At 39.5% G+C, this 14,759-nt stretch overlaps 1 protein-coding gene across 1 annotated transcript in view; it reads right to left on the bottom strand.

The window, feature by feature from the left end:
• The window catches only part of JAZF1 (JAZF zinc finger 1), a 195,272-nt gene that overhangs the window by 17,977 nt on the left and 162,536 nt on the right, over nt 1-14,759 (bottom strand). Inside the window, exon 3 of the mRNA XM_055805871.1 lies at nt 12,631-12,827. Coding sequence (XP_055661846.1) covers nt 12,631-12,827 — 197 coding nt within the window. The remainder of the gene's footprint in view (nt 1-12,630; nt 12,828-14,759) is intronic.

The raw sequence follows: 14,759 nt of genomic DNA on the forward strand, positions 1-14,759 counted from the left end.
GATATTCTCAAAATGTTCAAGAAAGAATTAAAACCAGTTGGGGCTGAGAAAAAGAAACAATCCATCCTTCCTCCCCCTTCTTCTCCCCCCAAACATCTGTTACAAACTTATACTCCAAAAACCACAGCGAAGAACAGTCATAATTAATGTTATTTTGGCTTTTTAGTTGCTAGCCCTGCATTCTGAGGTTAGAAATACAAAAATACAAGTTAAGGGCACAATTACTGTACTCAAGGACTCTCTTGGTGCACATAAGAAAAAGGTAGTTTTTCTTTTCTCTTCTTTATCCCTTTTTTCATAAAGAAGACGACAAAAATAGAAATGGTATCAGGAAACAGCTTCCTGTTTAAGATAAAGGATTACAATAAAAAGTACCTACATAAATGAACTACGGTTTATGAAGCTACGAAAATACATTTGAGATGTGTTTTATACCATTGGGTTGAACATGCTTTACAGCTGTACAAAAGCTATTGAGCCACTTACATACAGGCCATAAAACTGCTAATGCACACAGTCCTTACCCACCGCGACTGCTGGGCGCTCTGCCTTAATCAGCGCAGAATGCCAGCAAGGATGCACCGAGCTAGGACCAGGCTCCAGTCCCAGGCACTGTGCAGCTATCACTGTGCAGGCAGCATCCCCCACACGAAGAGCACCACTGATTTCAGCAGGATTCAGCTGAATTAAAACGTGGGGATTTCCAGGATGCTCCTGGGCTGGACCTTAGACCCTCACGTGTGAATGGGCTGAAGCACACCAAAGGGATCCTGTGGCAGCTGCCCATGGAGGACCAGGGTGCAGCAGAGCTCCAGAGACCCAGGGCAGCTCAGTGCTCTTTCAGCAGCTTTGGGCTGAGGGGATTTCATGCTTATGAGCCCCAGGAGGGTTACAAACCCCTGACCAGCAACGATGGAGGCAATGGCAGATTCTCTACTTTGACGCACTGATGGGTTGGAGGATTTATTTTGCACAAAAACATACCTACCACTTCTCTCTACCTGCTTTTAAATGCTCTGAGCATCTAGGTTTAAGAAACTCCATCAGTATAATTTGAAAGATAGTCCTAATGACAATACTCAGAATTACTCAGTAAGGACTAAAATGCCAATTTTAGTTTTTTTATATACTGGCCTATTCTGAGCCAGAATCAAGGCTTTTGTCATCCTGCCTACACAAAAAATCTACACAAAAGATCAGTTATGTTTTTTAATTAGTCCTACTTTGTGTTTATGAGAACGAAATGCATTTTTAACACCCAAACATAAGAACGCATTCAGTGGGGCGTCGTGTTTCCTTTATTATTTTTTTTAAAAGACACTGATAAAATAAAATCCGCACTGTGCCGGGTCTGCTGTCACAGACCTTTCTTTGAGGCTATCACTGTTTCAATCAGGTACATAAAACATATGTTAGCAGGTGTGAGTTGTTTCAGTGTTTCAGATGGTATTATCACTGGGCTGAGGTTGAAATGAAAGTACTTTTCAAGTTGTTATTTTCCATTGCTCCTTGGCTTCTTGTATCCTTTGGCATTAGAGGCAGAAGTGCTCAGAAACTGCCATGAACGATGCTGTCTGACTATACACGGAAAAACCTTACAAGAGGGACCCTATGCTAGCACGGACAAAGCACCAGCCTTCATCTTCAGCAAGAACTAGGATGATGTCTTTCACCTGCCAGGCCACAAGTACTAAACAGACAAGAGAATATGTAGTTTTGGGGGTTGGCAAATGTTTCATAGCCTTTAGTTCACTTGGTAATACGCAAAAGCTACAAACCACCCTGTTTTCCCTATAATTTTACATCATTTTGATGGTCATTGACTGGCTCATATGGACTCACACAGCTTCCCCTGTGAAATAAACCTCTCTGTGTTTGAAGTCATTGAGTATGAAATGGTATGTTAGTCTTTGCTTTTTTCTACTTTGGATTTGCTTTGGCTACAATGCAAGGAAAACTCGAACATTTGCTTAAGTTTCACCATCTTCAGTACACTGAAGTTCTGGCCGAAGTAAGTATGCTTTTTCAATGCTAGGCACTATAAAAACTCGTTGAAAACCGTAACTGCTTTCAGTATGCAGACATACAGCACTCGTACAGCTAGAGCAATTTTTTCAGTTCTCAGGGCACTACAATGGTACAAATCCTGTTAAATCTTGCAGTGTAGTATTTTATATATACATATGTATACACACACACACGTGCACATACATATACGTGATATAAATAAGCACGTAAAATTTCCATGTGCCCAACTACAGTTTCCAACTTTCTGAAAAAATCTGTGCTTTCAATTAGTAATTTTCTAGGTAATTTAGCAGATTACTTTAAAGCTAAATAGTAAAAAAAAATAATTGTTGCACCAGTTGGCCTTTGCAGAATAAACACACAAACACAAACGCAGTCATTGTTACCCAGAACCACTGAAGCTCCTTTTTGACTGTCATGCTGTTCCTACGTTAAACCTTTTATGCCACAAGCTGTGAAAGGCAGGCACAATGCGCTTTCTACAAAATGTGTATTCTTCTACATATTTGGGGGAAGAAAGGTCTATGTACAGTGGGTGTGGTTCTGCACCAAAAAAAGCTATCACAAATTAGCACAGAGATAATCTTTACTTTAAGCTTATTGTACATTTTTTGTTCTCCACCCTGTTAAAAAGTTTGCCAGGTTAGACTACTACGATGGGGATTATAAAACAGTTCCTGTGCTTGGAAGTACTTTAAATCTACAAGCCATGTTTCTATTGCTGCTTTGTAGCTCAAACCCCAAAACTAGTGATGATTTTATGAGTTGCTATAGTCTAGACAACTCTGTTACTTTTCAATGAAATTGTTCCTTGGGGAGAATACTGTGAAAATTCCCATACAATTAATTACAGGTATGTGCAACTAAAATACAATCCTACAGCACAGTAGCTTTACAATTGCCAGTGCAATTTATGTCTGTATCAAACAAGAATGCTCTGAAGGGGCTGGGAAGATGAAGTACAACAAAGAGGGTGTTACATGTAAAGCTACCTGTAGTGAGTGTGATGAGGTAATTAAGATGCAATGTTAAATTTTTGATGTGCCTTCTCCTCTGGCAAGATTCAGAGTTCTACTGGAAAGCACAGAATCTGACAATTGAGTCAATCTTCCTAGAACATATTTTTACTGCAAACTGGGCTCAACACATTTTTACTGCCAAGTTAAGAAGCAAATGAGAAATTGAACAGAATTATAAGGGAAATGCACCCATAAGGCAGGAAAAGAAAGAAACATAGAAAATGCAGAGAGAAGCTATGAGAACAATTGTGAATAAAAAAACCCAAAAGCCTTCACGTATTTCCTGCCACAGTACAGCCCTATTTTCCCCCATCAGCTATCTTCACTTCAATCTTACTTTCCTCTATATACACTTAAAAATGGCCTTTTAACTTCAAAAGTAATTTCAATTGTTGTAAACACCACTGTTAAATAATTTCATTTTGTGAATGTAGTATGGGCCTTCTTGTACTTAGGTTATTTTAGGATGGAATTAAAAAAAGGGGAGGTTATCATAATACGTGCCCTCGTGAAAACCATAGATGAGGTTAGTTACACGAGAATCCCTATCATTTTGCTCTGTCTTTACAAAGTTAAGCTTTGAATCAGTGGGAATCCCCAATGTCTGGAAAAGTAAGATGCTCATGGGATGTGTTGACTTGTCTAGTACAGCCCTGCAGAAATACTCCAGGATCCATACCCCAAAGCTCAGGACTTTGAAAGAACCAGTGTCATGCTCTCTTGGGGCCCCTGTGCTCCCTGCAAACACTTAACTGACCCTCCTCTCTCACCTGGCCCACCTGCACCTGGAAGAGGTGAGAGACTTTGGTGAGTCTCAAACCTATTGTAAAACAAACCAGGTAACCCCCATAAGGCAAATGGGGGCTGGGGTTTGCGGAGTCCTTAAAGACTCCAGTTTTGCCTAGCGGACAAAAGAAGGGCACCATGGCCTCCCTTGCAAGAGATCCAGCCGTCAAGCCTAGGGCAACCCTTGCCCTGCACCTGGGGTCCAGCCAAACTGCAGAGCAGGTAGCCATGTAATCACACAGCTAGATTTCAATAAATGGCATGTAACAAAATGCTACAAAGGATAAAGATCAAGATACTCTTTGGTAGATTGAAAATGAAAATGAAAAAACTTAAACAGAAAAGTTCTGTCTGTAAACACTTGTCCTGTTTAGATCTCTAAGGCAAAATCTCTCTCCCCTTCCCTTTCTGCACATCTATGCCACTTTCCCTCCTGACCCTCAGCAACACTGAGGGGCTACAGCCCCCTCCATGCTCCTACAGGATGTTATTGTTTATCTCCAAAAGTAACGATGAGAAACTGGTCCATTGCTGGAAGTTATTGCCACTGCATTATCAGAATTCCACAGAACTGATCAAGAAAACAGGCAACAAGAGTTCCAGCAGCCTGGCAGTGGTCCCTCGGCAGAAGAGACCTCCAGCTGCTTTGGGACATCGAGATACAGTTCCTTCCATACAGTCTAGGTGTACTTGGAGCCACCAGTTTGTGCAGGTTTGACTAAGATAATGTTCCTGGTCTTCGTGATAATTTCAAACCGCTCGATTGAGGCTTTAAGTTAGTAATTATTATTTGTCGTGCAGTCACGCCCAAGATGACACAACAGCACGGTTGTTGCGCATGCAATACCATGATCATCTTGGCTCCAAAGATCCTCCAAACTTAAGTTTCAGTATCTTCTGGGAACGTAAGTCTTTTGGTTGGGTTGGGTTTGGCAGCGAGTAACCAACGGAATACATACTCTTGCTTCTCTACGGAAGCTGGACAGCCACCTGAGAGCAGATGACCGGTAGAAAAAGAGATCTATTTCAGAAGCACTTAGTCAAGCACAGTGACAAGCACTTGAGCATTTTTCACTCTGGATTACTAGAGGAAAGAGTCGAATACGTACCAGGTCAAAGCCTGGCTCCCTAGAACAGGAATGGGGCATCTAGTGCTGAAAAATTAACATCTTTTAGCTGTTGCTGGGAACAAATCCCACCTGCGCTAAGAAAACCGCTAGAGGAAATAATTGCACTTTTACTTATTATTTTCATTGTTATTGGAAACCTTCTACTATAGCTTTATTCCTTAAGGCAGAAACTAGAAACTACCACAGATTTTATGCATTATTCATGCTCAGCCACAACCCCAGCCAAAAGCTCGCGTTAAAGTCTCATACCATGTCTAAGCACACACGTACATTCTAGTTAAGTCATATGTTGATCAACTGTTTTGTACAATGCCATTCATTATTTTTTTGATTATTATTTATGTATTTATTTTTTACAAGAACACCCATAAGGCTCTGTTACAATAGGTGCCTCAGACTGCTAAATGCTGGGCAAACATAGGTATATATTAATTAGCATGCAGGATTAATATAGGCCCCCAAACCTGCAATTAGATGGAACCATGTTGGCTCCAATAATTATAAAGAAAGTTCTCTTTCGTCATCTGCACAGAAATGTGAAATCCTGGCACCAGTGAAGTCCCTCAGAGGAAACTTTTGCCACAGACCACAATACAGTTGCCTCAAGTATTTTATCACAGATTTTATCGTACCTTGCAGGCCTGAAATATTGAATGCATTCAGACAAACTTCCATTATGTTGGAGAACAGAATTTGGTCTTCATTTTGAGAAGTATGGCTTAGTTTTTTGCCCATACTGTTTATACAAGAGTGGGTCTATGTCTCTAATTTTTAATAAAAACATAGCATACAAGTTCTTCAGTCTCTGAACAGGCAATTAAGCAAGCAGAAATTTCTGCCAATCTGAACAACTACTGAGATGGTTCCTCAGACATCTGAAAGTGTTTTTTCAAGCTGCAGTAGAACTTGGTTGATTTGTGCTTTACTATGCAAGACACCCCATAAGTCAAACACACAAAAATGTAGCACTCTCAGCCCATTTCTCAGCAACTCTTTAATATAAGAGCCCTGGGATTTGATCTCATATTTCTACTTTTCATTATTTTTTCAATTACATCTGCATGATACTACACTACATTAACATAAGGTGTAATAATTAAACCTGAGCATTTACAATACACTAATACGGGTGAAGAGTTTTTTAAGTGAATGGCTGAAGTTAGGCTTTTGTACATACGTGAATTCTTGAGCTTGCAACTCTGCAAGTGCAGAGTACTTCATTCCAGTCTGACAAAATGCTTGTTATGTGCTCAAAGTCAGGCATTCACCTCCTCAGTATTAGGTGCTTAACATTAATCATGTGCTTAAGCACGTGACCTGAACCTGTAGCACGATTTTCAAAAAGCCAGTAATGTGTACTTGTTTCCACTGACTTGTCCTGACTCCAAAGTCTAATTTCAAGCATCTTTAAAATCTTAATCAAATCATCTTTTGCTGTGCTCTATCCTTAAAAAAAAAGTCCACCTCAAACCAGCGAGCTCTCTCTAGCTGTAGCAGTATTGAGCCAATCTGCATTGCACCCCCAAGCTGTTGCAGATGATTATAAAATTAATAGTGATTTTAATGGTTCACAGTCTACTGTGATTCAACCTAATATGGAGTTCAAAAATGCCACCTGCTGACAGAAGCCAAATATGTAAATAGCAGTTCTGCTACAAACTCAGATTAATTTGGCTATGTATTAATAGCGCATCCATAAACAAAAACAGTTTGAGCACGTAACTCCTCATTCCTCAGTGCATTTGGGGGTGGGGACGGAACCCTGTTATTTGACATTTCTACTGTCCACTTTAAACTTACTAAGTCGCTTAGGTGAGCAGATCTCTTTTTCTTGCTGGTTTCTGTTTAACGTGCTGTTAAAACACTCTGCAAAACAGCTGTCTCTGCCATATGATTACTTCATTGTTGAAAGCATAACATATGGAAACTGTACTGAAATGTTAGCTGCTTTGATACCTACGAAAAGGAATGAGCTTTTGCATTACAAGACAATGCATTTTTTAAACAACTTAAAGTAACAAAAATTAAACACACATTTGGAATCTAAACCATATTAGTTTCCAGCATGCCTGTTACTCTGTTTCAATGCCTAATTCCAATGGCTGGTTACCATTGTATTTTTGATTGCTTTTACCAGCAAACAATGGGTGGTTTTCTTTCAACTTTTGCATTCTTAAAAAAGAAAAGGGAACAGATTCGAGGAGGCCATTGGGATTCCTTCATGAGTCATCCATGAAGGCAAGTGCTATAGGGCAGAATTATAGGAACAATATCTCACGTCACTGACATAACATTACTTGAGATAACAAGGTTTATTGGGAAAATTCATAAACTGCCACACAGTGCTTTGCTTCTGAGAATCAAAGCTCCCACGACAGACAAGTCCTTAATGAACCAGAAGCAAGGTGGATCCTTACAGATTAATTTCTGAGTCCCAGCTGCCTCTGGCAGGAGGAGAAAGGAGCTCTTTAGTTGTAATACACATACATTCCACCCCTGTAAATTAGTCACCCACAGAGGGAACAATGAAACTCTAAATTATTTCATCAGTGGCAAGAACACTCATTAACACAAGAAGGAAGCTGTAAGTTTTTTGGGTTTGCCAGTAGTTGCATTCAAATCCTGAACAAAATCCAGCTGAATAAGAGAAAAGATTCATAGTCTTGAGTTATAAGAATCTATTAATTTTCTTGAATAACAGTTTATATATAAACTATTACAATCTTAGAAGATATTCCCTAATGATGTAAATGGGACACGATTCTCTTTAGTTTTTTAACTAAACCTACAACAAACACAAATATATTTAAAATCATTGTAGTTATTTAAGAATGCAGTCACACATGGTATCAACATTACTTCTAATTACACCAGGCTCTGAAAATACACACTAGTTGAAGACTGATTTTTTTTTTTATTGAAAAGATATTGAATTTCATTTTCTGTCTTTCAATCACATATTATATAAAGTCATGGCTCACCACTAATATGATTTATCAGAAAAAAATTGGCCCATTTCACATCATATGTTCTAACTGGCTGAAACTCAGTTACTACACATCTACTAAATCATCATTCAAATAGTGTCCTCAGGTGGGAAATTTAATGGTTTCTACGTCAGTAACACTAACTTGAAAGCCTCATAGTTTGTTAGTTTTTTTAGACATTAAAATAGTGCTGTACTGACTTTTTAGAGATATTTGATTACAACATCATTGATTAGATCTTAGATTCCTTAAAGGTTAGGGTCAATCCTAAGTAAGTAATGAAGAAATCCAAAGTATTTCTTACTCCAAATTAAAATTAATTATTACTTTCATGTTTTACTAGAAAGAAAAAAAGATTGAGAAGTTAGGTATTTCTGTAGGTAGAAAATGGGGTCACTTTTGTAAATATTAAGATTGGGTTAGGGGAAATTTCAAGGAAGTTTGCCGTATTAAGGAAAGGTAAAAATCTTTCAAATGCAGTCAATCAAAAATGACTGCACAAATATGACTCCCCAGAAAGGCATTTATCCTAATTAATAAGATAAACCAATAGTTAGTCACCTACTTAAATGACAGCTGCAAATCAAAATGGGACTTGCCAATTCTCCCATGGGGTCAGCTATGACCACCCATGAAAACTTTGCTCTTTCATCTCCTTTACAAGTGGAAGGACTGACAGACGGCCGCAGCTGTTCCAGCCAACCATAGCATCCTCCACGCTCGCTGCCAGGACTGGCTGCCATCCACTGCCCAACACGATCAGGCAGTAAGTAGGTCTATAAACCTATTAAACCAGCATAAATGTTATAACTTGTAATCTATTAAAATCAAAATAAACAGGAAAGGAGGTCTGTGAGCCAGCTTCTTCACAGCAAAATGTAATGCTAATTATGAGGTTTTAAAACATTCTAGATTTTTTTTGGGTGTGGGCAAGACTTAGGGTTGAGCCATTAAAAAGCCAGTTGGTAGCATTAAAGTCATGCTTTAGGATTTATAAGGAGGCCAAAACTTCACTCCAGGCTGAAATTTACTATACCAGGCCTGGAATTGTTTAAAAAAAATAATAAAAAAAAAAAAAAAGAAAAGGAAAAAAAGGGAAAGGGAAAAGGAAAGGGAAAAGGAAAAAAAGTCATAAATATGGAAGAAAAAACAAACAAAACTAAACCAGTGGTTTCAGATGATTTTTGGCACTGCTTCAATGCATAGTTTTATTTTTTTAATATATTTTTAAGTCTGAGATTCATTACTACGAATTACTTCTGTAACTAAAATTGGGACCAGGTTATTTTGATAAGGAATTACCAATAAGTTACTATCACTTACTCTTTCTTAAAGCTTTCCAGTATGAAGAGATATCCTAATTTTCAAAGGAACATCAATGCTCTGACTTACACTCAAAAGCCAGGAAGTCAGGGGTAGAAATTTCATCTGTGAGCCACACAGATGTATGAAAACATTTAAAAAATTAACAGCGTATGTTAAAGATGCAATGTCAGCCCCATTTCTATCCATAACTAGACTTCATTAGTTTTGTGGGTTTAAAATTGACATTTCAAAATAAAGGCAACATAAGTTTTGTGACTTAATTGAGCACTCCTTAAATAAAGAGACATTTCAATGTTTGCAGACTGTTAACATCTTTCCAAAATAAGCTATGTGCTGGTGCTACTTAGCCGTATTGCCCTATCACCCTAAGGAGCCTGTATTGCTGATGGAAGCCATTTCTTTTGCTAAATCCCGCCTGCAAACTCTAACAAGAGCATTAAGCCTACTAAACAGTGTCTCCCAGGAGACACTATTGTTAAAACAAAAACTGGAACAAATTTTTAAAGTGAACTTTCTGCAACCATTAGAGGATGCAGGTCTCAAGAAGAAGAGAAAACTTGTTACAGGAGAGGGAACAAAAAGCCAAATGTAAGCAGAGAGCACATGCCAGTCACCACTGAGGGAACAGAAGGGAGGCACAGAAAATTAACTGCTGCATTTCTACTTCCTACCAAAACCACAAACGGGCCGTTTCAGGGGACTAACACATACAGAGTCTGCAGATAAATACATGTCTGCCTCATTACCTGAGAAGAGCCTTAAAGAGCACACTTCTTTGGTGATTATTTCTGCCGCTACATGAATAATCTCATTTACGCAGAAGAAGGTGCTATACATATGCATGCAACATTTGCAGCATGTATGTGTGTCAGCTTGGAAGCTGCTCAGGTCTGTCTGCGAATTTGGCCCGTAGTCTTTTGGCATAGATTTTTACTGCAAAACTTAACCACTCTCTGCAGCCAAACCACCTTGAACTGTTTCTTATCAAATTTCACAAGCTAAGTGGGTTCGAGTCTGGTCAATCCGTGAATGAGAGATCATTATATGAAATTACACTTTACTGAAAGGTGACAACAGTAGTTTAACAGGATCAGGAAACGGCAGGACCTAGCTGTAAGGACGTGCACAAAGGTGTCTGGGATTCAGGCAGCTGCTGGCTTCACCCAAGATAAGACTAGCCACACCTAGGAAAGCTAAGACAAGCAGCATACCTAAAGGGAGGACAGCACACAGAAAATGGGACCCAAAAGATTAGTGAAGATCCTGCTTTCCACCTCAAACAAAAAAGGCGAAGAGCCATATAGGACAGACACTCTCTGCTGAGGGACACATATACTTGTATGCCATCTCGCTAGCCCGTAACGCATGCTTTCTTTCTGGCATCTAAAGCGGCACCATCTTGGAGTTACACCTTGTGCAGTAACAGTGATGCCAGGCACACTGCTGAAGTTTGGTACCCTAATAAAGTATCAAACATCTGAGATGGGAATTGAGATTTTTTCATTAATAGATTGGGTCAGAGCAACCCCATTTTATTTTTGACAAAGTATAGGTCTACAGGAGGATGAGAATAACGGTTATATTTGGATTATAACAAATATTTAATACCAACCCAGCTGACACCCTTTCAGGCAACTAAGGAGAAACTGCCTCTGTTTTCTTAAGTTACCACAACATACATGTTTATCTGTATTCCAAGACAAGTTAACAAGAGTTTGTTTGGAGTACAAATCAAACAGGATCGCAGAGAAGGGATACAGCAATATTCTTCATCCTCACTGGATGCAGTGGAGGGTACGCCTGTAGAGCTTGAGAACGTAGGCACTGCGAGGCCGAAATGCTGTATGATTTACATACTCTAAATTGTTCCCTGAAACAGATCTTGCCTAACTGTCCTTGGTTTTATCACCTTGCTAGACAATTGCCATATATACTTGCACTTGAGGGAAAAAGATTTGCATCAGCCAATAACACACACTTGAGCTGCATATCTAAAATGAGTCTGCTGGGCTCCCTCTGAGGCACCGCACTGACAGAAACTCAGCCACCTCATGACTCTTGAGCACCTCATCTATGCAAGTTAGAACCATTGCAGAGGACAAAATCCTATGCCAAGCAACTGGGGAAAATTATGTAGTTATCAGAAAAACCTCAATGCTTCTTTTAGGTTCAGAAAAACTTTTTAAGATGACAAAAATGGAAATTCTGGGCTGAGGCTGCTGAAGTGCAACTGAGTTGATAGTTAAGTAAAAAAAAAAAAAAATCTTCAAGAAAGAGTATGTGGTTTTTGCTACCAGGCTATTACAAACCCTGACTTTGGAACAGGGCACCAATGGGGAACTTGGAACAGAGGGTGCAGAAAGTGGAAGCTGGTATTATTTATAACCTGGCAGGCAGGATTCCCAGATACTCAGTTAGCCATAACAAGCTGATTCTCTTAACTACAAGTAAAGTAACATTCTGAGAACTTTGACAAGTTTGAAACATATAAACAATAAAAATAAAAGTATTTCAATAGCTGCTGGCTTTTTTTCTTTAATATTTGATGGAATATGTGTCAAAGAGTATATCGCTAACCAATGTTCCTGACAAATAATGCCAAGTTATACTACTGACCACATCATGAATTAGCCTTCTCAGAAGTTTTACAAAAACTAAAACAAAAGAAAGCAATAATTCCTTGACATCTATCAGATGTCAAGGAAATGAATCAGTTTGTTTCACATAGGAGGTAATTAAGAAAATCTTCTAAAATTTTCTGAATTACATTGTGATTTTATCGTTTAGCTGTTCTCAGCATGCTTCCCTTTTTCATATCCAGGGACATACTTAACAATCAATTCATTTCAGAACTTCCAGAAAGTGTCAGAAGGACCGCTATGAGTTTTCCATTTAGTCATTAATACTAAAACATTAAATGGCTGTCTGCTTAGTTATCTATGAACTCAATCCCCCACAATAAAAGAGGGGTGGAGAGGAAGACCCCAAACACTCAAACACTTTTACTTGTATCTTAAACGGGCACCATACCATGCGCAGAGCTCTCCTACTGATACATCGGGGGGGGGGGCTTTTGCACATTTGGTATTTCTGGTAAGGTTAGTTTCTTTGTATAATAATTTCAGCTGTGATTTTTAAAGTTAGTGCCTTTCTCTGCTTTAGCAAGGAGTTTGGAAACAAATGCCCAAACACATTTTACAAAGTGCAAACCAAATGCAAATAAAAGAGCCCAAAGCTTTTCTGTTTTATTTTTAGTGGCTCTTCTTCTCAATGCCACAGTAGGTCTATTGTTCTCCAAATGCCATGAGCAAAATTGCTAGTTTATTTGAGATAAACCAAACTGTAGGTGCTTACCTGTAGGAGTACTACTGCGAAATGAAGAGGAGGGGGTGATTGGAGGGGTGACTGGAGGAGTAAGGCTTCCACTGCTGTGGCGAGGTGGAGTAGATACATTCCCACGGGACACTGTGCTTGACAAAGTCAAAGAGAGTTTTGGCTGAATCTTTTTCTTCAAAGACTCTTGCTCACGTCGAGCTGCATCAGTCATAAATCTAGAACAAAGACAATTATGAGGATAAGAGGCTTCAAACACTGTTCGCAAGCTTTAGGTGAAGTATTTTTTGCTCTCTGTGACCATACGAAGCTTCAAACTCAGCCACGGCAAGTTCCCCTGCAATGCACAGATTTCAATAATACAAACTTCTCCATCAACAGCTTTATTCCAGTGTTCAAGATATGGGCCATTTGCTTCTGATTTCAGTAGAACTTAAATTAGACATTTGCATCATGTGTAAACTTACAAGTTTTTTAAACTCCAACCAGAGATCAGCATTGCACACAATAATGAAATAACTATACTCAAACCTTTACAGTAACTACATTCAATCCTTCTGTGAAAAACTAGCTAAACCGGATAAAAATGTTACAGGCAAATGTATCGAATCTGAAGGTGAAAGGGACAGTATGAATTACATTGTGTATATACATTACTTCCAACTTAGGATAATCACATGCTTTTAAAAAGATTTTAGTCAGTGTTGCCTGACATAAAAGATGTCTAATTAAACTGCAATTCCTCAAGTTCCCAACTCTTGAAAACCAAATGAGGTCTCTCTGTAGAGCTTTGGCACGTGCTGCTGAAGGCCTAACGCAACTCAACATTCATCTCTGCGGGATGCTGAGAGGGAATTCTACCAGCACAATGCAAGGTGTGCACCAGTAGGGCAGTAATTCTAGCAGTGCAAGTTTTTGCACTGGTTCTCTCACCTGGAATAAAAATAGATTTTTCACTTTTATTCTGATTCCTTCCAAAAAAGAAAACCTGAAGTGAAAAAGACCACTTTTATTCCAAGTGCCTACACAGAGTTATACCAGAACACCTGGTACTGCATTATGCTGACATTCAAAGCATTATTGCTGGCACCTGTATTAACCCTCACTTGAAAGGACTAGCATTCCCCCACAACAGCATCTCTGCGGCTCTGTGCTTAGCGTTCAAGCAATGTTTTAATCCTTTGCCTTTTCCCTCCCCTGCATAAGCAGCCATCCTGAAGGATTCCTAAGAATATAGGCTAAAGTGAATCACCTTGTCCATACAAGTCCTCTGTCCTTCATGCTAAAGTACAAACTACACCTGTCAGTGAATAAAACAATACACACTAGCACGTGATACAGAATAAAAAGTTAAGTTACACCCAGACACAGCTGAGCCCATCAGGGGAGCTGGTGCAACCTCAATTAAAATGTATTTAAGGAGGGGTAGAAAACGCTGGAGAGAAAGAGGAGGAGGAAACGGAGGAGGAAACAACAGAGGGTAGGAGAGAATAACAAGGTCAGATGAGTAGGAGATGCTGCATGGTGGAGAGCAGGTACACCGCTGGAGGCAACTGCAGCCCATGGGCGTGCAGAGAGAAACCGCTATAACCTGGCCCCAACCCCTGCAGCACTCGTTGCCTCGCTGAGGGGACTGAGCGTGGGCTGCAGCAGCAGCAGGGGAGGAGAAATGTCTAGAATGAAATAAGCCTGGAAAAGAGGGAGGAAAGGTGGCTTTTTTCACCCTAAGGGTTTTAGGGTTTTAATTTTGTTTCCCAATAACCAATACCCAAATCAGTAATTAAATATTTATGCTAGCTGGCAATAAATTAAGTTAAATTACCTAGGTCGAGTCTGTTTTGCCCATGGCAGTACTTGGTAAGTGATTCCCTTTATTTCAGCCCATGAGTTTTCTTGCTTCTGCTCCTATTTTCTCCCCCATCTTCCTTGGGCCAGGGGTGTAGTAGTGAGTGAACAAGCAACTGTGTGGGTATCTGGCTGCTAGCCAGGGCCAACCCATCACTCTACCAAATTTCTTGTCATGCAGCAACTGTATTTGCTATGCGACTGAACTGCCTGTTGTGTGTCTTCATGTCGCTTATACTATGAGAAAACATGGAAGCAAATCTTGCCACATGTCCAGAATCCAAGAGAGGACTAGGAGATCCACC

The sequence above is a fragment of the Falco peregrinus genome, chromosome 5, assembly GCF_023634155.1.
Source record: "Falco peregrinus isolate bFalPer1 chromosome 5, bFalPer1.pri, whole genome shotgun sequence".
In the NCBI taxonomy this organism is placed as follows: Eukaryota; Metazoa; Chordata; class Aves; order Falconiformes; family Falconidae; genus Falco; species Falco peregrinus.